Genomic DNA, 26,012 nt, shown 5'->3' with positions numbered 1-26,012 from the left:
TCATCTGATCACGCTTCATAACATTCTGGAGTTTATGCAAATTGCCGTCATAAAAACAGAGGAAGCAGACTTTGTGAAAATCTATATTTGTGTCATTCTCAAAACTTTTGGCCATACATGCTTAATTCTGATAATGAATTCAAAACAGTCTTTAATGATACAGTTTATTCTTTACTTAATATGAACAATAATAATTAACAATGCTTGACATTGCACTGCCTTAAAAAAGTAATGCACTGACAATGCATCCGGCCACGCCTCAGTTAAAAGAACAGCATTCCTATGAGTGGACAGCAGGCGCAAAATCATTTGCTGGATTTTGACGGCATTCACACATGGCATGAAAATGCGCTGGTATGAAATTAACAAAACCACTTTGTGTCGCGCTTTACGCGGCTGGAAAATATAACCTATTGTGTCATTGTTAGGCTGCGCTGCAGATGTAGTTTGTGGAGCATTTGAAATTGAAAGATTAACGCGACCTAATCGTTTAATTTTTGTGTCAACAGAAATTTTAAATGAAACTCTTACATCCATCCATCCATCCAATGGTCAATTCTTTTCCATACAACTTATTTAATACAAGGTCACAGTGGAAATCTTACATCGACTGCAAATTATGAATCATTTGTTACAGATTGAAGCTTTGGATGTCGGAAAGATCTTCAAGATCAGGATCGGTCATGACGGCTCGGGAATTGGCGACGGATGGTTCTTGGAAAGCGTAGACATCAAGCGGCTCACCATGGCCATGGTGAAGAAAGAAGTAAAGAAAGAGGACAAGAAGGACAAGAAGAAGAAGAAAAAGAAGAAAGATGAAGAGGAAGAGGAGGGAGAGTCTGAGTTACAGCAGGTGGTGGAGACCTACCTTTTCCAATGTCAGCGCTGGCTGGCTCGGGACGAGCAGGATGGCGAGCTTGTGGTGGAGCTGCTTCCGGAGACTGGAAGCGACATAGAGGGTGTGTAGCTCAGCTACATAGGAAATTCTGCAGTACTGTGTTTATATGTTTTTTTAGACATATATAGTTTATCCCTACTGTAACCTCTTCACATTCATGAGGGTTAGCAGTCAACTTTTGAATAATCAAGACCATGAACATCAGATATGCGAATGTGAAGGTACTATATTATCAGTTTTTAAACAAAGTCAGTCCATAAAATTATTCATGGAACTAAGAGATTTCTTGACATGCAGTAGATTATTTGTTATGACTGTGAATGAGCAATTGTGCCAGGAGATGACTGCAATAAAGAGCAGCTATCTTTGATGAATACAATTATAGAAAGCCCACCTTATAAGATGATGAGGTGAAAGGGCACTAATAGCCGTCCCTTCCTTTACACAGTTCCAGCAATGAAGAGAAGATGAGGCACGGAGAATAAAATTGCATTAATGATGTAACAGTCATAGAGAGATTAGTCATACAGACAGAACTCTTGTCAGTTATTAGTGGCCTGTCATTTCATTTAGATATATGGCTGGTATTTTTCCCCCAAAGTTCTAGTTTTTTTTAGAAATTAGAGAAGTTTTGGAGCCGTAATGACAAAACAACATGGAAAATGACATGGAAAAGTACTCTAACATATACCGAACTGGTGCATGCAGACTATGGAAAGTATCATTTGTTATTTCCTCACAGAGAACTCATATGAAGTGCATGTCTTCACGGGGAGCATGTGGGGAGCAGGAACAGATGCCAAAGTTTACGTAAATATTTATGGGGAAATGGGGGACACTGGAGAGCGATATTTAAGGAAGTCCAATCACCTCAATAAGTTTGAAAAGGGGCAGGTAAGATTAAACAAGAGTAAACACTCAGGTCATGAACAGTCACTGGAAAATTAATGATATGGGTTACTGAATTAATGATAACACTCATCCAAAATACTGAACTACATTCAGTTGTTCTTAACAATGTCAACATTTTTTCCAGTTATTCTTATAAATCACTATGATCATTAAAATGATTTAAAAAATCATTAAAAAATTCTCACACATGAATTCTGGTAATGGAGTATGTTGTCACAGCCTAGGAAATGATTCAGCTAATATGCTGACATGGCAGGCCTGGATCACATTAAATGAGATGTCTCCTATCTCTCTTTATAAATGCTTTGTTGTTTCTTATGTTGGACAGGAAGATATATTCACTGTCACTGCAATCGATTTGGGGCCACTGAAGAAGATGCGAATTCGCCATGACAACAGCCAGGGTAATTCAGCCTGGTTCCTGGACCGCGTGGAAATAGTGGACTGCAAGGATGATACCACGTGAGTGACAGGTTTGAGAGAGCAAGGGGATCTAATCAGATTTTATTATCAGTTATGGTTTGTCCTACATGTGAGGTAACTTACTCCCCTAATGAGAAACATTTACAGTAAATGTGCATATATCAGTACTTATAAACTGTTAATAAATGTAGTGCATCAGGGCCAGCACAAGGAGTTGAATCAGGTGTGTTAAATGAGGGGAAACTCAAAAATGTGCAGGACTCTGGCCCTCCAGCCTGGAATTTGACACCCCTGCCCTAGTGGTAGATGAAACACACAGCAAGTGCTGAAACTGTAAATTGTTTAAATGGTTTCTGAATACTTAAGTTTCATTCAATCTTTTTTGTGGGAATGTTAAAACGTGCACCAGGTCAGAGGCAACTAATTACAATGACGGGAGTTTAAATCTATAAACAGCCCCTTGAAGATGTAATGTGTAATGCTTCCTAAATATAATTCTGATATTTCCCTGCTCAAAGATATTACTTCCCCTGCAAGCGATGGTTGGCCATTGACGAGGACGACGGGCAGATTGCAAGGGAGCTGGTGCCAGTCGACGAAGCCTTCATGAAGATGGACGATGATGACGAAGAAAGCTCTGGAGCCACCCTAGGGCTGGAACAAAAAGGCATGTGAGAACCAAGCAGGCAGTATCCAACTAATCTCAAATCAATAATTCATTCTTGTGCAGTTATTGGCAAATGGATGTTTATTTCATTGTTTTGACCCATGTTGCACCCCAGTTGGGTCCTTCAATAATGTTCATTTACATATTCATTAAACATACAGCCATGTCAACCACGTACACCCTGAGAATCAAGACAGGAGACAAGAAGTATGCCGGTACCGATGCCAATGTCTTCGCTATCCTCTGCGGTACAAAGGATGACACAGGTAACATTTTACATATACTGTGCTAAAATACAGAGAAAAGTGGCCCTAATTCATACTTCTTCTTTCCATCATAGCTGTTTTCATCAGTTCAAGTTGCTGTTCAGTTCAAGTTCCAGTCAGAAGATGCTGAAAATTTTCTCATTCTTTCATTCATTCTCATGCCTTATTTCCATATGAATTTGCTAGAGATCATTTTGCGACTTTATGGGATGCCGTACTTAAATATAAAAAAAAAGAAAAGAAAAAAAACATTGAAACCTATCAGTTCTGCCTAATACTTTCAGATTTGTTGTTCTACTTTATGCACTTTCTCTTGTGTTCTCCAAATCCATCTTTATTGAAAGTATTTTTTAAGTAGGTTAATTTTTGCATTAATAAATAATTTTCTCCGCAGGATTAATAAATCTCAAAGCCTCTAAGACACACAAAAATAAATTTGAGCGAGGCATGATAGATGAGTTTACAGTAGAAGCTGTTGATCTTGGCACCCTTAAAAAACTTCGCATTGGACATGATGACTCAGGTAACACATTCAAAACTAAGGAAATCACACTTGGATATTCATCTTGTGTCATCTATAGTTAGTCATTATATTACAAATGTAATCTTAATGGGGAGATTGCTCTGTCATTATCTTGGCTGTATTTTAATCCCGGTTTAAAACAAGTTCAGGCATGTTCTACTTTGAGTTAGGCCAACAGCAATCAATAAAAAAGGCAATTTTACTCAGATAGTGATGGACATTAATCTTAAGATCACCACAGTGTTCCTTTTTAATAGATAACCTAGTTGCAATTTACATCTACTGTATGAGGTGTCTATAATAAAATCTATTAAAATATATAAAAAACAGATTGTTCTAATTAAAATACATGTGTCTGTTACCTTTTGCCAACAGGCTTAATCAAGGGAAATCTTTTGTAGACTTCTGCAGTAATTCAAGGCTGCTGTAAAGGTCAGTTTATCAGAACACTTTTTTTTATTAAAATATGAACAACATAGGATAAGTAAGTACAAATTTAAAAAATAGAATGCTTATATGCAAATTATAGCACTCTGAGTTTGCCTTAAGATTTTAATTGTAATGTAATGTATGTAAGCCGAGGGTGTGTAATTCCGTATGCCTTTGCATCACGGTATCATCAATATTGCCTCTGTAACACATCAAGAATTAAATAGGTTCTTGATAACATCTGACACGTTAACCCCAGCTAATCCAGGTGCATAGCGGGGTTAAAATAAACCACAATAAATTGCAGAAAACGTGACCTCTAGTGGCTCGTGGGTGTCCTGCATTAAACTCAGATTTGCAGCTAAGCTAATGACAGAGCAACTGCCCCAAAGACGAAACTGGAGAAAATATATATGTCATGTTTCTCCGGACTTTTATTGTGAAAAAATTCTGAGGTATTCCTCTAAGTAGTCAATACCACCAGTGTAACTTCCAGAAACAATATGGGTACTAGCAATATGGTAATCAGCTTAGATAACCAGCCATTGTTTTATCAGGCTACTGTAGCAATATTATGCTGGTAGCACCATTATCCTGTTCTGTTCCAGGAGGCTCAACCGGCTGGTTTCTGGACTGGGTTGAAATCGATGCGCCGTCGCTGGGCCAGAAGCTGCGCTTCCCATGCGGCCGCTGGCTTGACGAAGGGGAGGATGACGGAGCCATCGTCAGGGACCTCTTCCCTGCAGTGCTGCAGACTGAGCTGTACACTCCCTGTGAGCTCTTCACCTCAATATTCACACTAATGGAGGAAAATAAACCAGTGGCTAGGTGGACCGGGAATACATCTCTGTTCGTTATACTGTATCAAGTTCTCGTAATCGTAGAGAGCCCATAACAAACATGATCTGTCTCAATATTCCTTATTGAAAAATCTAATTATTTAACTATTTCACCATTATGATTGCATGGTCTGTAGAGATGTTAGCCAGTAATCTGCATGCTATTACTTTTTGTGTTTCTTGCAGCTTCTCATATTGTGTTACATGAATATTGTAGCGTTTCTCTTGTTTGTTGCCGGTTTCGCTGATTTCACAGCACCGCTCTGTCCTCTTCTCCCGATTTTCAATCTGCTTGCTGTGCAGCAATTTTATGGGTAAACTGAGCAAGCATAGCTCTCTATCCCGTTGTATAAATAAGTGCAGATTAAGCAGCTTTAGATGAAAGTGTCTGTTAAGCAGCTCTTACATAAACAACCTAGGCCCTGTTTACACTTGGCTTTAAAATGCTTAAAATACTTGGGCAATTGGATCACAAGTGGGCTGCATAAATACAAGTGTAAGCGACCACCAAGACACATTGTAACCTGATCTCTCAAACCACTTGCCGAGGTGGTCTGAGATACATTTGACTACATATCTTTTATAGTATAAAGGCTAATGCATTCTGTTGCATCCCCGACAAGGATGTCACAGTAACTGTTTGGGTGGCCTTTGGCCTTCTAGCAGAAGCGATGTAGGGAGTAACTAAATCTGAACACAAGTAGTCAGCTGGACACCTTGCAGATCCACACAGGTGTAAAGGCCAGTGTGTCTCGGCTGTATACTTGTGATCTTATCACCCAAGACGCATTTTAAAACCCAATGTAAACAGGGCCCGTGATGAATGTGTTTTAGTTATGTTGTGATATTTTGAATATGGTAGCAGTTAATAAAAGTTAGTACATGTAGTTTTCCTCCCTTGTAATAAAATATTTTCTTCTCAATTTTTAGTTGTGCCTTATGAGATCAAAACATACACAAGTGACATCTTTGGAGCAGGGACTGATGCTGACGTGTTTATTGTTTTGTATGGACGAGATGGAGTCAGCACACAACAGAAGTCCCTTTGTGTCAATAAAAGGGAGCGACGTATGTACTTTGAGAGAGGTGCTGAAGATATGTTTATTGTCGAGGTGAGAACTTTCTTGAATTTAGTAATTCATATGTATTTAAAATGTACATTTAGTCCAAATGCAAATTAAATGTGTAATTCCTTAGTACAGATATACATGCAACAGAATTTTGTCAGAACTTTGTAGGGTTGTGTTCCCTCATTTGACCACAGGGGGGCAGTAGTTCTTCAATTGTGGTTTTGTTGCTTGTCATTGTAGTTCCTATATGTAGCATGTATAGTTGTGTGCAGGGATTTTTCCTCTGAAAGTGAAATCAGACATCTATTTCAAAAAAAAGGAATCCTCAAATGTTTCTTATATTGAAACGCATATTAAAGAAATATCCCGATATGGAAGAAGAAAGTGTTATTAAAAGTGTAGATATATTATTGCGATTGAAAGGCAGAGCAAGTAGCACACAGTATAAAATAAGGCTTCTGTGTTACCTTTATAGCTGGAGGACATTGGAGATATCATTGAAAAGATCCGAATTGGTCATGACAACAGGGGAGTTAACAGTGGCTGGCATTTGGATCGAGTTGAAATCAGGAGACTCCTTAGAAAGGGAAAGGTACGGTATGCTTGCATCATTGGCTTATGCTGAAGAAACAATTGTGGAGGCTACTTTCAATATGAAAAATGGAAAAAGCTGTGATATTTTAGTTGTCAGGGGGTGGCATAGTGGTGCAGTGGTTAGCACTGTTGCCTCACACCTCTGGGACCCGGGTTCGAGTCTCCACCTGGGTCACATGTGTGCGGAGTTCGCATGTTCTCCCCATGTCGTCGTGGGGTTTCCTCTGGGTACTCCGATTTCCCCCCACAGCCCAAAAACATGCTGAGGCTAATTGGAGTTGCTAAATTGCCCATAGGAGTGCATGTGTGAGTGAATGGTGTGTGAGTGTGCCCTGCGATGGGCTGGCCCCCCATCCTGGGTTGTTCCCTGCCTCGTGCCCATTGCTTCCGGGATAGGCTCCGGACCCCCGCAACCCAGTAGGATAAGCGGTTTGGAAGATGGATGGATTTTAGTTGTCTCGGGGTTGCCTTTATAAACCTAACGTTTCAGAAGTTAAAATATTTTGGAAGATATTAATAAAACGTTACTGCGCACATGCAATGCAGTGTTGGATATTTTGTATTAATATGTCATTCCTGTTGCCAGGAGGCTGTTAACCGTGTCATTTACTTTGCAGGAAGCGTGCAGGTTGAGTTTAAATTCAAATGATACTGTAGCAGAAAGTGTCAAATCAGATGGCTTCAAGCGAACACACCTGAGTGTGGGCTTGGTAAAGCCAACTAGGCTCAGGTGTGAATAATCCATGTGGGAAGGTGATGAAAAGAAAATTGGTTTCCGTTTTTAGATTCTATTGTGTCAGACAGAAAGAATGTGGTCTTTCGGACATGAGAGACTTTGTTTTCTAATTTTATCATACTTATTTAAAGGATACTCGCTGCTCTTTTGTCTTATTTTTGTCATCCTGCTTTATAAACATGAAAAATACAGCCAAAGATTCTTCAGGCTTTAACAAATTTACATTGCTCATTAAATAAAGGCACATAAGCTGTCAGCTTCGGACATTAAATAGCATAACACATAATATTTAAGCAAATAATATAAGAAATGAATCCTTTCTGAAGCAGCTATAAATGACAGAAAGAAGAATTTATTTCGGGGTTATTAAGTAGTTGCAAAATACATATGTTTTGAGCAATCTTGTCGAGTATCATGCTTTTTGATTTGGTAAGATTACATTTTTTGATTGCATTTTATATTCACTGCACCTCCATAATGCATTCATTTTACGTTAATAGAATATTCAGTTCACCTTTATAATGCATTTATAATACATTCATAGAACATTCATACGCGGCATGTAAATATGCCTTATCATCCTAACATGTAACATGATGAACAGACAGACAATCCATGCAGTGGCTGCCACAAAAAAGGTTTTTATTAAACAAAACAAAACACAAAGGGAGAACTGGACCACAAAGTGACCACAAGGGGTCAAAACAAGTAGGTACAAACAAGAACAAAACTATAACTAATCACAAAGTAAACTAACGCTAAAAATACAACTAAGACTACACAGGCAATAAGACATGTGGGGGGTGAAGCAAGGAGCAGAATATTAAAAACACAGAAACTAACACACAGTATCAAGCACATGATGACTGACGGAGGAAACAGAACAAGGAGAGGCACATACTGTATATACACTTGGTTAACAAGGGGCAGGTGTGGTCTGTTACAAACAGACTAGAGGCAATGAGCAGCAGGTGGGATGAATAAACAGATACAGAGAGGGCTAAACACCCAGGAAAACTAAAAGAAGGAAAACTGAACATACTACAAACAGGGAACGAGCAAAAACAAAGAACTGTACCTGAAATACATAAATACATGATAAACCAAGAAAATAATCACTAAATAAATGTTAAATAACATCTAGTGGAACCCACAACAAAAGGGGAGTCTGGAGAACAGGCAATCACTTAGCCCATTATTTACACCAAGCTGGCAGCCGGCAAAACACTAGGATTTTAGGATTCGGGATTGCCGGGAACACGTACTGACCAAAGAGGGATCAGATATAACGAAGTGACAGGCCAGGGACAAATACACCCTAAGATTAATAACAAACATTATACAATCATATAATTCTGTTTATTCTTAATGTATATCAAAGCTTTTTTGGTATGTTAGGATGTTGATGCATATTTACATGCATGAAATGTTCTATGAGTGCATTATAAAAGCATTATGAAGGTGCAGTGAATGTAAAGCGTCACCTGCTTTTTAAATCTAAGATAGAATTCTACACTTGCTTTCCAAATGAGTCAGATAGTGTTTATCCAGTTATACAGTTCCATGAAAGTAAATAAGGACCTTTACCTACTATGTGTACGACTGCTGTCATTCATATGGGAGGTAGCAATGCAAGGAACTTTTGGCTTGTATTGCAGGTATCTCATAAAATGAAATTTTTACTCTCAGAGCTGTATTTTTTTTTATTTTTCAGGTTAAAAAAAATGTAATTCCTGCCTTTGCTGAATTTCTTTCTCTAAAATTTGCTGTTGGAGAAATAAAATAAAGGACAATTTCAAGAGCATCGTCCATTGCATGCGAAATAACCTGCCAGCACAGAGGCAGTTGGGAGAAGAAGCTTTTGCAAATCTTAGACGAACACTTCTCCTCTGCCTCTTGGCTCTGTCTAGGAGAAAAAGCCTTTAAAAAAAAAGAAGCAAAATTTCACGCTGGTTTCTCTTTTCCTTCGGGCAGGCATCCTGCTTAAATAATCTTTCTTCTCCTCTGGCAGAGCGAGTCACAGACAGTCTTCGTAAGTAAAAACATTGTCTTTGCCTGTCTACCAAAAGGGTTCGGAGACTGTTATCTTCCCATGTGAGCGATGGCTGGCCAAGTCAGAAGATGATGGGGAGTCGGTGAGGGAGTTAGTACCGTCGACCATCATTCAGGCGAAGCTCCTGAGGGATGGGACCCTGAAGCACTCTGAGATCGAGGTGGAGGATGCTCTGGAGAGTATGTATTAGAACAGTGTTCAAAACGCAAAACCTTGTATTTGCAAACGCAAAGCTGAAGGAGAAGCCATACCAAAACTCTACTATTTACTCCCTTCTCTGTTGAAAAAGATATTATTATACATTGTTTAATATATGGTTCCTGAAGCAGGTTAGCCTAAAACTTCCATTAAAAGTTTTCAGGACTGTTGAAAATAGGCTCAGAACATGCAGACAATCTACCACATAAGAGCATTTTATTATTCCTGTGGTCGTGGATTCCTGTAGATTTAGTGCCATTACTGGTTATAAATCCATAAGGAAAATGGCCTGTGAGCTGTGTGTGAGGACATCATCTGGGTAATAGGTGAATAGCAACGAAAAAATGATGGAAAATTGTTCCCCTTTGATGGTGCATCAGTAAAGGGCTTGGAATTGGCTTCAATATTGAAGTAGCCAGTTTATTTCTGATCTTGCATGTTCCTAATTTAAGAAGGACCATAGTAATTCCAGAGCTTCTCACATATTAGTGACTCAGTACTTTTCAGTTGTCACAGTACATCTGTCCCTCTATGTATCTTATCCTCAGCTCACACATATAAGGTTTCTGTGATGACGGGTGACATGTATGAGGCCGGGACGGATGCCAACGTTTTCCTCACTATCTATGGAGACTTGGGCGACACAGGAGAGCGCAAACTCAGCAAGTCTGAGACCAACAGCAACAAGTTTGAGAGGGGATCGGTAATGGCTCTGCATTTGGCAGCTATATTGTTTGACTAAGCAGCCAGGTTTATAAAATATGTCTGTACATGTGCATAAACATTCATAGACATGGTCATAGACATAAAAGGTTTTTTATCTGATGTAATTAAATGCTGGTCATTTATTGGACAGTTCAGGTTGTATACGTATTATATCCAGAAAATGAATCCTTACTATATACAACACATTTTGAAAATCTTAAAATGAGTGCATAACTACGTGCATTCATTCAATGACCCAATAAACTACGCTTTAACCTGGGAGTTTGAAGCAACATTAAATGACATTGGTTCAGGTGAGGGACTTTTTAATATGCCTGCCAGGCTTTATAAATAAATTGAGGCCTGTACAGCAGTTTCACATAAATTATTAGGTTTCCTGGTGTGGTGGTGACTTACTGGCCATCCCACACGTCAGAATCGGACTGCGACAGCATTCATTTCACTCTCACAGCAGTCAACCTTCTCACATGGCTCTTGAGAAAGAGATAGCACCTAGCAGCTGCGAAGCTCCCTCAGAGGACAGGGAGATTGCTTTTCTGAGCACACATGCATTTTATAAGCCTCTCCCTCACTGACAAAATTTGAAGGCTAGAAAATATATTGTCACTGAAAAGCCCTGCTGTTTGATCATTTTCAGATTTTTTTTAGCTTTACTTTCTTAGCTGACTATTGCAAGTAATATACCCAAATGCATTCTTCACCTGCACCCAGTCAGTTTTGAAGAATCAAGGATTTAGTCATTAACTTCAAATTAGTCTCACAACACCCATCCAATTGTGGAATAATGGATATTGCGTGTTTTAATGTGTTTCCTTCAGTTTGGCCAGTAAACATGACTGTGTCTTGTGATGTTTTGTATACCAGGTGGACAAGTTCACAGTTGAAGCAGTGGACCTAGGGCAGGTCTATAAGATAAAAATTCGCCATGACAACAGCATGATCAGTCCAGACTGGTACCTGGACCAGGTGGAGGTGTTTGATGTGGACACGGAGGAGGTTTTCCTGTTCCTATGTGAGCGCTGGCTCTCCAAAAAGAAGGAGGACAAGTGCATTGAGAGGTTTTTCTATGTCAAGGTAACAAGAGGCCAGTTTATTAGGCCAGTTTCATATGTTATTGCAGGCATAATTTGGGGACTGTTGTCATTAGCCTGAGATGAAAGCATCCTTAACTGACCTGTGCTCTCAGGGATACAAGGGAGTGAGAGATTCATCCAAGAGTGTAAAGGGCTCCACTATGAATGTGAAAAGCCTGGACAGCAACATGAACAAGAAGAATAAGAAGAAAAAGGGGGAGGATGACATCCCTGATGAAGTACACTGTAGGAGAACGAATCCTGACATACATACATTAATCCAAAATCATACACATTTGTCACTCAGTGTACTCTGCACTGTACTGTACATTTGTGATCTTTTTCAAGAACTTTTATTATTTTACTTAAGCACACAAAGTCAGCCTTTTCAACTGTTTTCATAAGGGTGCTAATTTTGATTTTCTGTTCATGTCTCAAAACATTTCAGTTTATTACTCTGCATATTTTAGCCCAGTGTTTCTCAAACCAGTCCGCCACCGGGAACTGGGAGGGAGCAGAAGCATGAACCATCTGTGGTTCCCTATGGACCAAGTTGAGAAACACTGGTTTAGCCTATTGCTGAAATTCACCTTCAGTTGATATTTCCCTGTTTAGTCATTCCTTACCACTTCACTATCGCTACTGGCACGGAGCGTGACGCCAGCACCACCAGCCGCGTTTTTGTCATCGTTATGGGACCCAACCAGAAACAGACAGAACGCCTCTGGTTGGACCTGCCTGCAGATAAGGCGAGCTTTGCTGCTGGGAGCCTAGAAAAATTTGAAGTTTACGCTGCCGATGTTGGGGAGATCAAGAAGGTGGAGGTGAGGTCTGATGTTGATATGAAGCAGACATATTCGGAAACGTTTGTGTGCTTTTCTATTATTACCGTCACCTGGAGTGAAAATGTTTACAGAAACTGACCTCTGTATGAAGATCATTTGATCGTACCTTGAGCGGCATTACCCAAATCTGTTAACAACCAAGGAAGCGGCCAATGGAAACTCACAGCTCATATCTGAGCCCAAAATCATGCGACAGAAATTCAATTCTACCCAACTTTCAGAGTAAAATGTCACTAGGAATCGCTGTAGATTGAGGCAGAGCTGTTTAGGTTTATCACACTAGGAGCATGTTCGAGCCTGACTGAACAGCACACATGCTCATCTCTTTGTCCCTGGTGACATGTCTAAAGTTATATTGCAGTGTTCCCTAAAGCAGCTGTAAATAGCCCCAGGCAAAATATCTGCATCTCTTCTTGATATTCTACATGTTTTCTGTCATTGTTAGAAGAAAAATTGCATTATTGGAGGACATGCACAGGCACACACCCACATATATTATATACCAAGTATTAACCTATAAAATTACCCGTTTTACTAAAGAATTAGGATAACACTCCACTATATATATGGCAGAAAACCCATTTAGATGCAAAGAATTTATTATCCAAGCTTCCAATGCGTCATCAGAGCAGTCATATCTTTAGACAGGACTTGTCTATCAAAAAACTGACCCTGAAATTAATAGCCAATTATACGTTCACAGCTGGTGGTATGTTTTTCCTTGTCATCAGTGCACAAGCCCAAGGTTCTATTACTGCCAGATCTGAATGTCCTGACCGGCAGGTACCTCCCACTTCTGACAGGCAGCCGACCTTGGCGCACAAGTTAAACACCCGCCCGTGACTCCTGCCCTAATTACCCCTGTGCTCCTGCAGCTGGGGCATGATGGGGCAACTCCCGAGAGCTGCTGGTTGGTGGATGAACTGTCCGTCGCCGTGCCGACCAAAGGGGTGAAGTACATCTTCCAGTGCAAATGCTGGCTGGCCAAGGACCGGGGGGACGGGCTGACAGCGCGCATGCTCAGTATTCTGGATGCGGACACCGCCAACATCACACAAACGGTGCAGTGATTGGAGTTCTGTGGAGGGGCAAGAGGAAAGATACTGTCAACCGTTAGCGGTAGCCATACAGCTAAACCACCCACAGTATTATCTTCAGAATACCTAGACATCTGCTTTTGGGAGTATTCAGTAATGCATTAGCCTTTTCAACCACAGTTGCTTCTAAATGGCCTCAGTCTCATTAGTTTATGTTCATACACTGAACAAAAATATAAACGCAACACTTTTGTTTTTGCTCCCATTTTTCATGAGATGGACTTAAAGATCTACAATTCATTCCAGATACACAATATTACCATTTCTCTCAAACATTTCTCACAAATCAGTCTAAATGTGTGATAGTGAGCACTTCTGCTTTGCTGAGATAATCCATCCCACCTCACAGGTGTGCCACATCAAGATGCTGATCTGACATCATGGGTAGTGCACAGGTGTACCTTATACTGCCCACAATAAAAGGCCACCCTGGAATGTGCAGTTTTGTCTCACAGCAAAATGCCACAAATGCCACAAGCATTGAGGGAGCGTGCAATTGGCATGCTGACAGCAGGAATGTCAACCAGATCTGTTGCTCGTGCATTGAATGTTCATTTCTCAACCATAAGCCGTCTCCAAAGGCGTTTCAGAGAATATGGCAGTACATCCAACCGGCCTCACAACCGCAGACCACGTGTAACCACACCAGCCCAGGACCTCCACATCCAGCAGGTTCACCTCCAAGATCGTCTGAGACCAGCCACTCAGACAGATAATGCACGGCCCCATGTTGCAAGGATCTGTACACAGTTCTTGGAAGCTGAAAATGTCCCAGTTCTTGCATGGCCAGCATACTCACCGGACATGTCACCCGTTGAGCATGTTTGGGATGTGCTTGACCGGCGTATACGACAGCGTGTACCAGTTCCCACTAATATCCAACAACTTCGCACAGCCATTGAAGAGGAGTGGACCAACATTCCACAGGCCACAATTGACAATCTGATAAACTCTATGCGAAGAAGATGTGTTGCATTGCATGAGGCAAATGGTGGTCACACCAGATACTGACCGGTTCTGAGTCCCCAGACCCCCAATAAAGCAAAAAACTGCACATTCCAGGGTGGCCTTTTATTGTGGGCAGTATAAGGTACACCTGTGCACTACCCATGATGTCAGATCAGCATCTTGATGTGGCACACCTGTGAGGTGGGATGGATTATCTCAGCAAAGCAGAAGTGCTCACTATCACACATTTAGACTGATTTGTGAGAAATGTTTGAGAGAAATGGTAATATTGTGTATCTGGAATGAATTGTAGGTCTTTAAGTCCATCTCATGAAAAATGGGAGCAGAAACAAGAGTGTTGCGTTTATATTTTTGTTCAGTATATTTAATCACACTTGAAATCAATTCTTTGATAATCTGAAATTTATTTATCTTTCACCATTATTTATTTATTATCTTTCGCCATCCAGGTCATCTATGAGGCGACAGTTGTCACCGGTGATGTACAGAATGCAGGTACTGACACAAAAATTTACCTGATGGTGTTTGGTGCCAATGGGAGCAGTGAAGAGATCCTCCTTCAAAAGAATGAGGACAGGTACAAACCTACCAACCCCTTTGTTCCATTGAACCAAAGTAGTTTGAGATTTTCCATTTCTGGCATATAATATCTATGCTTTTGCTCTGCTTATCCACCTCTTTTAACAGTCAGCTGGCACCTAATGTCTAAAATTGCTTATTTAGTTTTAAACCATGTCCAAATATTTCCTATATGTGTATGTTTTAGTCACTGGGCCTCACTGCTTGTCAAACAGCATGGTGCGAATTGTGCAAACATGAAATCGTTTTTTGATTTTTGTAGGTTTGAGAGAGGCCAAGAAGATACCTTCCTCTTGGAGGTTGATGACATTGCTCCATTGAAAAAGATAAGGGTGCGGATCGATGGGTCCGGGAGTCGGCCTGACTGGTTCCTTGATACGGTTGGTACTTGCATGAGCAAACAGTGATAAAATGTTTCAGGATTTTTAAGAAAAAAGGACACAGTGGCAGCAATGTGAGATACTCCTGAGGTACCTGGACAGACTTCACTCTACAGACTCTGCTTTGCCTGGGGAGGGAGTGAGATATATGTATTAAAAGGCAAACGTAATATGGATTACTTTCCTATTTATGGAAGAGCTGCGCTTACGATAGGCCATGGTCCGTCATTAATAGTGCTATTCCTCACTCATGCTAGCTTTAACTGGAGAGTGTAGCAGTTGTATACCTACCTACAGCCCCTGTTTGGAAGAACAGTCTTGAATAGAACACTTGTCTAATTTGAAAGGTCTACTTTGGAAGGCTATACATTCATATTTTCATGATTTTTAGGTTATATCTGCAAATCAAAGCATGTACAGGTACTGTTTTTACTCGCCATCACCCTCTTAGGAGAACAAGTGTATTGCTGTAGATTATAGCCTATATTACACTGTTTCTTTGTGCTATATGCTCTGTCTGTCTAGCATAAGCTGGGGATATAACGAACGTTAAAATCATTGCAATAAGAAGGAACAGCTTGTATAGATATGCTCTGCAATTAGTCCTGATCTGGCTGGAAGGGTGGATCACAGATCTGAAGAGGCAAATCCCACCCCAGCATGGGTCATAATCCTAGACTGACGGGGGCTTGAAACCATGTTCACATGTCAAGCTTCAGTATATAAAAATTAAAGGGTATCAAATGAGGGCATTTGTGAAGTTTGCTACAGATAGCAGCGTTCTGGCATTTGTCCCACATGATTCACTCAGGAACACTGAATTGTCAGGGTTACATATGTGACATCACTTTCTGTGTATAAATCGCAGTTCGACAGCATCACAGATGAGACTGTAGTTGACGGTGTATTGAGGATGAAATGTCAGAGTGTTTTTTATATAGCAAACCTAACCATGGCACTAACCCTTAGGCTCCCCAAACTGTAACCCTAACCCTAACCCTAACCCTTAGCCTGGTCAGCACCTCGGCACCCAAGGATGTCTGACTGCATGTGCTATTGCTGATTTTCATTCATAAACAATGAAATCCAGTGCTTATTTGGTTATTTGTTTTGATTATTTTGAGCCTTCGGCATTTATTATTTAGCAGGAACTATAGCATTAAGTACAGATTAAAGTTTTATGTAGCGACAATTAGGGCACTAGAGAAAATCCTCTTTTTTCTTATTATGAAGGAACCAGGCTGATGGTCCTGGGAGGCTGACTCCGGAATTCAGATTAAGCTGTGAACTGCTGTAATTAACCATTTGTTTCTGAATGCTTATTTCATAATTTCTCAGTAGATTTTAGATTTGTGGAGTTATGTGTGTCCTTGTTGTACTGGTACATTAATAGTATGAAACTTGCCTAACTCAGTTCTTTTTAATCAAATATAAGCAAAGTAGGTTTCTGGCATGCTTATTAATAAACATCAAACTTTTGAAAGTAGGATTGTTGAATTATATTTAAATGATAAAAGGTGCTTTTAGAGATTTATTAAATAAATCCTAAACCTAGCTCTATCCTGTAAGGCAAACCTAACCCAAATCCTACCTCTAACCCTTATGGGAACCCAAAATCTAACCACTCTTAACCTAGTTCGTACCCGTATACACTGTGAGCTGAATTATTAGGCAAGTACTATTCCTGGAGATCATTTTTAGCAAAAGTTGTGCAGACTTACAAAAATGAATGAATTATTTGAAGTAATAGTAGGACTTATTTCACACTTAATTTTTAAGATGAGGTACTCAAAATCTGTAAATGTTTCTTGGCTTCGGTTGTTCTCCAGATCATTTTGCGGAATCTGACCACTGAGGAAGTGTATGTGTTCACCTATGAAGAGTGGCTGTCAAAGACCAAGGGACCTAAAAGAACCATGACCTGTGAGCTGGCTGCCATCGTCGACGAGGAGCAGATGGTGGAGAAGACCACTTACACCATTCAGGTCAAGACAAGCGACGTCTCAGGTTAGCCGACCACAGAGCTCACATGAAACAAATACATCTTCCAGCAGATTCACCCGTTTACTTTGCATTCAATTGCAATTTCACAGAATTTACCTACCAGAAAAACATCCACATATCTTACACAACAAGGAGAGTCAAGGTGTGCCTGGTGTGCACAGTGTTTGCATGGATTTTGCCTACAGACTTCTTCAAGTGATTTTCAATTGGAAGTTTGACTCACAGGCAAAATACATTTTTATTTCAAGGGTGAGGCTGCTTGTACATGTATAACAAATACTAAGCTATTGATGCTCACTTCAAAAGCCCTTTTTCATTTTTCTACCATCAAAATTCAGCCAGCTCCCTTGGCTATGAAAGAACACCCACTGACCTTAACAAGAAAGTGGTTACTAATATGTAAAGCAGTTGCACTCTGCGCATATATACACACACATGTATGATGTTTGAATGTTAGATAATTAGATTAGAGAACGCTGTGATTTTTCTGATCATTGTCATGGTCGTTCTGCCAGAGAACAGAACCCATCAGCTTAAACTGCTGGAGCAGAGGTAGGTTTAATAAATGAAATGCTTATGATGTTTGTCTGGTACCGTATTCCTCCTAAGAGGCAGCTATCGGGTGATCATGGAATAAATGGATCAGACAATACATGTTGCAGGAGGATTTCGACCCTTCCTCAAAAAAGACACATCTACAGTATTCAGCACTTACCCTCTCCTTCAGCAGCTTCAAAATGTAATGATTGAATGGGAAAATTCATTACATTTCCTTGTTGATAGAAGTGCACATTTTTGTTGAGTTAGTAAAAGATTGATGTCTGTGTGTTACATTAAATTACTGGAAGAAATAAGAATATACAGTAACCCCTCCACCTTCACAAGGGTTTTGTTCCGAAGATCTCTGTGAATGTGAAAATTCGCAAATAATACTTAGGCATCCCAGCCTCAAGTCTGATACCCTGTACGAATCTAAATCTATTTATTACCAGTTTCTAAGCAAACAGCACTGTACTGTACACATTGCATGTCAAACTACTTTGTCATTTCCTATATGGACCTCATTACAGTATATAATATACAAACCATCTGAATTATGCCTCTGCATGCACAAAGTTACTACTGTACGCACTGGGAGCACTATGTTTTAAACCTATTATTAAATATGCGAGATTAACGACACTGTAAAGTTTAAAAGATACTCAGAGAAACGCAAGACTGGAGGATCACAAAGACAGCTAACACGAGAGTGAGGCTGGTAGGCGAGACAAAGAGGCACAGCGAACCCAAACTACTACTTCTAATATTAAAGATAAGGCATGCATTACACTAACCATTACCATGCATTACACTAACCATTACCATGCATTACACTAACCATTACCATGCATTACACTAACCATTACCATGCATTACACTAACCATTACCATGCATTACTAATATTTAAATATCATACGATTTTATGTGCCCCGTGACCCAGTAGGATAAGCGGTTTGTAAAATGGATGGATGGATGGATTTTATGTGATCCAAATCCTTTTCAATATTGTTTTTGACTTATGAGTTTCTTTTGGCAAGCTTCCGTTTACTGTACAGAGAATATGGCGCAATGAGAATAATTAAAATCCATCCATTTGTCTTACTACCACTCCTGGTCAAGGTCCCTGGAGCCGGTCCCAGGTAGCACAGCATACAGGCCACATGCTGGAGGTCATTTAGAGAAGCCATTCTCACTCCTTGGCATGCAGGGACAAACACTGAATGGTTTCCCTGTTTTATTCACCGTCTGTGTGATTGATCCAACTAATGCTCTGCTATTGGGTCTTAAATATTGAAACAAAGTATTATTTGATTATTTTATCATTTTATAATTGCCTGTACTTCAAATCTGACATTTAAGTTGCAGCAAATTGCAGTGTTTGTTATGGGTAGTAATGTCAAAGCTGGTTAGTTTCTTATAATAAGTAGCCCATTAGTGTGTATTAGTGGATGATGCCAGGACACCTTCTAACCCTGCTTGGTTGATGTTGTTTGCTGGAGATAATTTCAGTTCACATAGCCTAATTTTGACTTTCCAGTTACACCTGACTGATACATTTATTGCGGGTGTCAGAAAATCAAGATTTTTTTGCAAGCCATGGTGCCGCTGCTCATTTGTTAGGTCTCTAAGGGACACACATTCTGCAGTTTGCAGAGAAACTGGGACAGAATCTACAAAGCTTTCCCTGCCTCTCATTTTTTATTCTGTATTTTTTCTGAACGTGTTCCAGATCGACAGTCTTCTTTGTCGTTTCAATATTTGCACATTAAAAAATGATACAGCAGCTAGTTGGATGCAAATGTTGTACTTCTTGAATTAATTTGTGTACCATGATTTGTACTCTGATCTGTGGTGGATCCTGGCAAAAAGTAAAATAATGTTTAAATGAGCTTATTATTTATTATTGAGTTTTTAGTCTGGATCAGTATGTTTTTCCACTGTTTAGCATATGGTAACTTTTGATATAATGTTAATAATGACACTTTATTGATCCCTTTGGAGAAATTCTCTATTTGCCTACCCCATCTTGCCCTCCATGACATACATACAGTTATGAGCAAGCTTGGCAATGAAGGACAGCCACCCCTAGTGGCACCCATGGAGCTGGGGGTTAAGGATCTTGCTGTAGGACCCCCAGGCGTGACTAGTTTGCCAAGGCCAGGCTCAAACTGGTGACCTTCTGATCACAGGCACAGAAGCTTAGCCCAGTGAGCTACACAATGCCCCCAATACCAAATATATGGTTTTTATGCATATTTAATCATTATGCACATTACTATAGCACTTTAATAATGATGCAACTAACCCTCACACAGAATATAAAACACAGAATCCTCCACAGGACTGTAAGTAAGACACAGTGAGTACTGTGAGAGAAACTAGAATACAGAGAGGCCTCGTCAGGTCTATTGTCTTGTAAAGCTCTGTTGATTAAGCCTGATTTGTTTGTTCATTGTATTCCTTCTTGTAGCGGCGGGCACAGACGCCAATGTGTTCCTCATCGTATTCGGGGAGTACGGGGACACGGGGAAACTGGCACTGAAGGAATGCAACAAGGCCAACAAATTTGAGCGCAAGCAGATGGACACCTTCCGCTTTGCGGACGTCCTCAGTCTGGGAGATCTGTCCAAAGTGCGAGTGTGGCATGACAACTCAGGTGAACGCTCCCTGGAAGCAGCTACAATGCAAGCAGACATCACGGAGTTCTTCTTTGTGCAGCTGATTGTTCTAAATCAGCAGCACCATGCTGTAGCAACACCTTCATCAGCCTTTGAAAGCTTCACCAATAGGACAAAACCTTGAATGCAATTTCAGTGATATTGATCAATGTTCTTCTCCAGTGGTCACATTTTTGCATCCAACATCTTCTCTGTCCTTTGTGCATGTCTGGAGTTTAATTGGCGAGATTAAAGTAGATCTATGCTGTTCAAGGGCACAGCTGCCATCTCCCACCTTAAGCGTTTATAGCAGAGTGATTTATATGTGGCACAGTAACACGTTGGCACTAAAACGTTTCACAAGCAGAGTCTCCAGAATATGGAGCAGAGGCTGTTTAGTATTACAGGCACAGTGGAGTGAGGGCCATTTGCTCCTGAACACTTGGTATATTAAGAAACGTTTCTGAAGGCTATGCATGGAAACTATAATTGGCGATGTTATTACGTCTGTTGTCTTCATGTCTGTTGTCATGTCAGGTCTGGCACCAGGATGGCACTTGGAGTATATTGATGTGAAGGATGAGATCTTGGACCAGACATTCCGCTTCCCTTGCGATCGCTGGCTGGCCAAGAGCGAGGATGACAGCCAGATACTGCGAGAGTTGCCTTGCGCCAACAATGATATCTTGGACTTTAATGAAAAGACTAGTAAGATTATTGATTAAAACATTATATACCAGGCATATGTTAGAAAGAAAGCTAAGAGACAAGGTTGATAAATACGCACTTTTAACTAAATCGAAACGATAATTTTCTGTTCTACTGTACGCGACTAATGAGCCATATTTCTTTAATTAGATTACATTCGCTTGATAAATTTTCTGAGATTTTTTGTAACAATTTCATAAATTATTAATATTAATAAATGATTAATGTTTATAAATTACTACTGCTATCGAGGAGTGGTAGGCAGGCTGGAATAAATACACAATAGATTAGCATAGAGATATTTTACGAATCCCCGTGGGAAATTCTCTTTTTACCTTCTTACTCTCCATGGCACTTGTACAGACACTTATACAGATGACAGCATGCTTGTGGTGGAGGGGGGGTGACAGTGCAGGATCAGCCAGTGTGTGGCATCCCTGCAGCTGGGGGGTAAGGGCCTCGCTCAAGGGCCCGTGGACTTGCGATTGTTTCATGGAAGCTGGGAACTGCACCAGTATCTTCCGATCTTCTAATTGCATGCCGAGAGGCTTAGCCCACTGAGCCACTTTGGAATAGTAAGCAATAACATAATTGGGCAAAATGCATCCGTTTAACAAAATAATGTTTGATAAAAAATATGTTTTTTTGTTTTTTTTTATTTTTAAAGAATATGAGATTCTGGTCACAACAGCAGACAAGGATGATGCGGAGACCAAGGAAAATGCATGGATTGTACTTGAAGGGAGAAAGGGACGTTCAAAAGAGTTGTTACTGGAAAATTCCTCGAAGAAAAAGAGGTTTTTGAGGTAATATGTCAGTTCCGAAGAGCTTGTCCATTAGTTTGGTGATATGGAACAAATTTAAAGAATAATATTTTTTGATTATTTTTAGGGGGAAAACTGACAAATTTGAGTTTTCCTCTAAAAATGTGGGTGATATTGCTGGTATCTGCCTTTCCCACACTACAAAAGATGGAAAGAAGGTGAAGACAGAGTCATTCTGGCATGTGCAGGAGGTGGTTGTCACTGAGAAAGAGCTGGGAAACAGGTGTGTATATATTCTATACAGGGACAAATCATGATTCAAATGCCTGGACCAGAAAATTCTTCGTTAAGTAATTGTTCATAATTAATATTCCAGATATATAAACAGAATTGTACTAACTAAGCTGTTTTAGGTAATTGTTGTCTAAAGAAATGAAACACACAGCCATAGTCCAACGTCTTATTCTTTTATTGACCTTTTCATACAATATTGTTTTATATGAATACAAAATTGGTATGTAAACACATTTAGGTAGATATATGACGTAATTTTGGTTCCTGAGTTAATTTGTTTTTCTTAGACTGCAAGTAAAATGAAATTGCTTTTAACTGACTTGTTTTTCTTTGCCACTTCAGGTATATATTCAGATGCAATGCACAGATTCCACTCTCTTCAAAGAGGGATGACTTCATGACGTTTGAGTGTTCCAAGGCCATCGAGAGTTTTGCCAGCAAAGCGCGGAGCTTGGTGCCAGTCAAGTACGAAATAATCATCATCACAGCTGACGAGAAAGGCGCGGGGACAGATGCCAACGTCTTCATCACAGTCTATGGCTCCAACGGTGATTCCGGACGGCGGCAGCTGCGACAGAAGTTCCGGAACTTGTTTGAGCGTGGCCGCACTGACCGCTTCCTGCTGGAGATGTTGGATGTTGGTGATCTGTTGAGAGTCAAGGTGGAACACGACAGCTCTGGCATCAACCCAGGCTGGCTGCTAGATCGCGTGGAGGTGACCAACACAGCCAATGGGGTCACCACCATCTTCCTGTGTGGGAAGTGGCTCGACAAAAACCGGGCAGATGGACTGACCCACAGGGTGCTGTTCCCCAAATATTGAATGATTCAGTGTTCATAGCGGTTGATCATCCATTGAACAAACACCGGGAACTGAGGCCGAGAAGAACAATTCTGAAAATAAATAGGCAACTTTTTTTAACCATCAGAGTGTTTTTAAAAACCAATTTTAACCGTTTTCTCAGGAAAATTTTGAAACTTGTTGAAATTTGTTTAATTTTCCTCTGGGTAGAAAAAGAAAACTGTCGAGACCTTTCTTTGTGTTTGCCAAACAATAAACAAACATCAGACACAGGTGGAGTTTTCTTGCTGATGCAAGGATTCAGAACACAATGAATGGCGTTTAATGAAAAACACTGAACAGAACCATGAATATTAGCAGTTAGCCACTGGTGCTGTTCAACAGCTTTGATGTTAGACAAAACATATCTGCCAAAGGATCAAATCCTAAATGTACAGCCATAGATAGAGAAAAGTCAATTTGGCAGATGTAACATTAGTAAACCTTGGCTTCACTTTCTGTTAATTTCATCAAATGATATATCCTGTTTTTCACCTTTATTAACATCCATATGATCTTGACGTCTTCTACTATGCAATACCTTTCCCTTAAAATATGTCTTAAACTAGAGCCAGTCATCAGCTACATGTAAACAAATTATGTTTTGCATATTAACTTATATTTATGTATTTCGCAACCAAGCTCCACAGATAAGAAATAATCTTATTATATGTCTGTTATAATATTACTATAATTATTTCAATATTATTTTCATAGTTTTGAGAAAATATGAAAGGAAGATGATTGAAAGTTATTAAAATGTTATTAATGGCAAAATGTAAATTCCCTTTTATCCACGGTAACTCTTGATTTTCAAAAATGTCATAGGTTACAAGTAAAGCCGATGCTGATTTTATATATAATATATGTAAGATATTTATATCACAATATGAGTTATATATGAGGTGTACCTCAACGTGATACTATTGTTAAAATGCAGGCAGCATATCTCAGACATAATGCTTGCTTATAACATGTATGATGTTTTGCAGGGATTCTGATTGACGAGTGTGAATGGCGATTAACACGAAAATAAGAAATGTACCTGCATATTCATTATGTAAAAACAGGAAACATTTTTACAAACTGTTATATGTATCTGTATGTTTTATGAGTACCAGACCCCCTTGCAATCCTAACCAGGATATATAAATACCATATATATATTATCATTATATGTATGTTTAAATGTATCGTACATATTTGGAACAAAGGAAGTAAATAATAGAACGTAAATATGTTGTGGTTATGCAGTGTTTTTTCATTGAAAAAAATCAGGTTGACCGACAGCCCTGAGCACAACAAGAAATTGGATGGATGGATGGATGGATGGATGGATTTCTGGCTCAGAACCTGGGTATTAGGTACTGGGAAACCTAAACCAGCATCTTCTTAACTGTCTATTCATTATGTTACTTGTTATATAAATACTTGCCATAACTAATGAATAAGTGAAGAAAAAATCCTGACATGGTGATACTAAATCACATTTAACGCAATGTTATTTTCATATAAAATCATAAAGTATTTGTGTATCAACAACATGAGCCACCATTTATATGTTGCCATTTAAGAGATGAATGAAGTAGGCCTTTAAACCTCAGAGCCAATTATAATGGTTGCCTTAGTGGCACCCCCCCCTCCCCCTCCCAAAAATAATTTTGCATCACATTTTTCGTATGTCCCTTGAAATCTCCAAAAAGCATTTTTAGAGTGATGCTGGTGACTCTACACACTGATGCTAAGATATACATCTATATACTGATGAAAAATTATGCAGAGGGCATCCGACGTACGGCCCCCAGGCACGCGGCTTCGCATTGCCGCATAGATTACTCCCCGCTGCAACATCCCTGTTAGGTCCTCACCAAGACTTCGTTCTAAACTGCGTCTTTTTTGGCTGGTGCAACACACAGTTTCCAGTGTGCGGCATCTAAAAATAATCCCCCGCAGCAAGCGTGAGAGATTTGCGAGAGTGAAGTGACACATCTGCGGGAGAACGATACCAAATTCCCCATGGAAAAGCGTTGTTGGTGCTTTTCCAGTGGATATGCCCATTCTGCCTGCGTCGCTTCCAGCAATTCAAAACAGTGCTGTGAATAATATTATAATTCCAAAAACAGATACATACAAGCTGCCAGAATTCATCTCGTTAGGAAAAATGGGAGGATTGCCAGGCAGGAGCCTTTCAACGGTGACATTTTCTATGTATTTCAAACCAGTGAGTTCGGTTGTGAATCTCATTTCCGTCACCATCCATCCACCCATCCGTCCTCCGTATTCACTTCGAGGTATAGGGTCACAGTGGCCTTGGAGCCGATCCCAGGCAGCACAGGAAGCAGAGGACACTAGTTTGTGACGTCCTTAACACAATGCCATTACAGGACACTCACACACACACACACACACACACACACACACATCACCATACAGTATGAGGTATTAATAATAAAGTTGTTAGGAAACATTTTGTGTGCAGGTGTGTGAAGGGTAATTATAGCACAGTCCATTGGTAGGTTACATGAAACAACAGAGGTGAGCATTTTAGGAAATCAACACTGGTATAAAGGTTTTATGCAATTTATTACAAAAACACATACAAAAAGGATAATGTACAAGCTGTAAAATAAAATTAAAAACAACGGTTTGGGTTTAGCGATGCAATTATTTTAAAATCCTTATTATTAGTAGAAGTAATAAATAAGGTACAAAATCCACCAAAAGTGAATCTAAGATTGTACACATTATACACTTGTCTAGTTCATCATCATCATCATCGTCATCATCATCATCATCATTAATGAGCTATTGCTTTAATATTAATGATAAATATTTCTATTTTTCTATAAAATATCCTATATTGTAAAACATTGCGCAGTTACAGCAAAACAGCAGTTTGTCATACAAAGGGGAATAACATGGGACC

At 39.8% G+C, this 26,012-nt stretch overlaps 1 protein-coding gene across 5 annotated transcripts in view; it reads left to right on the top strand.

The window, feature by feature from the left end:
- Window positions 1-24,311, top strand: part of LOC125745907 (lipoxygenase homology domain-containing protein 1-like) — a 48,071-nt gene extending 23,760 nt beyond the window's left edge. The window contains exons 19-41 of one of the 5 annotated variants that reach the window (XM_049019188.1): window positions 638-959; window positions 1,641-1,792; window positions 2,139-2,272; window positions 2,752-2,900; window positions 3,062-3,166; window positions 3,561-3,689; window positions 4,727-4,891; window positions 5,888-6,069; window positions 6,503-6,619; window positions 9,427-9,589; window positions 10,157-10,311; window positions 11,199-11,408; window positions 11,521-11,653; window positions 12,023-12,231; window positions 13,128-13,313; window positions 14,768-14,895; window positions 15,160-15,277; window positions 17,107-17,284; window positions 20,293-20,478; window positions 21,017-21,187; window positions 21,855-21,993; window positions 22,079-22,234; window positions 22,588-24,311. In XM_049019188.1, the coding sequence (XP_048875145.1) occupies window positions 638-959; window positions 1,641-1,792; window positions 2,139-2,272; window positions 2,752-2,900; window positions 3,062-3,166; window positions 3,561-3,689; window positions 4,727-4,891; window positions 5,888-6,069; window positions 6,503-6,619; window positions 9,427-9,589; window positions 10,157-10,311; window positions 11,199-11,408; window positions 11,521-11,653; window positions 12,023-12,231; window positions 13,128-13,313; window positions 14,768-14,895; window positions 15,160-15,277; window positions 17,107-17,284; window positions 20,293-20,478; window positions 21,017-21,187; window positions 21,855-21,993; window positions 22,079-22,234; window positions 22,588-23,068 (4,068 nt within the window). In that variant the 3' untranslated portion in view covers window positions 23,069-24,311. Of the gene's footprint in view, window positions 1-637; window positions 960-1,640; window positions 1,793-2,138; window positions 2,273-2,751; window positions 2,905-3,061; window positions 3,167-3,560; window positions 3,690-4,726; window positions 4,892-5,887; window positions 6,070-6,502; window positions 6,620-9,426; window positions 9,590-10,156; window positions 10,312-11,198; window positions 11,409-11,520; window positions 11,654-12,022; window positions 12,232-13,127; window positions 13,372-14,767; window positions 14,896-15,159; window positions 15,278-17,106; window positions 17,285-20,292; window positions 20,479-21,016; window positions 21,188-21,854; window positions 21,994-22,078; window positions 22,235-22,587 lie in introns of those variants that run through there. The other 4 variants (XM_049019183.1, XM_049019184.1, XM_049019185.1 and 1 more) reach the window with 4 other exon arrangements.
- Window positions 24,312-26,012: the final 1,701 nt, after the last annotated feature.

This window comes from Brienomyrus brachyistius, chromosome 7, assembly GCF_023856365.1.
Source record: "Brienomyrus brachyistius isolate T26 chromosome 7, BBRACH_0.4, whole genome shotgun sequence".
NCBI lineage: Eukaryota > Metazoa > Chordata > Actinopteri > Osteoglossiformes > Mormyridae > Brienomyrus > Brienomyrus brachyistius.
This window is presented reverse-complemented; position numbering and strand designations above follow the sequence as displayed.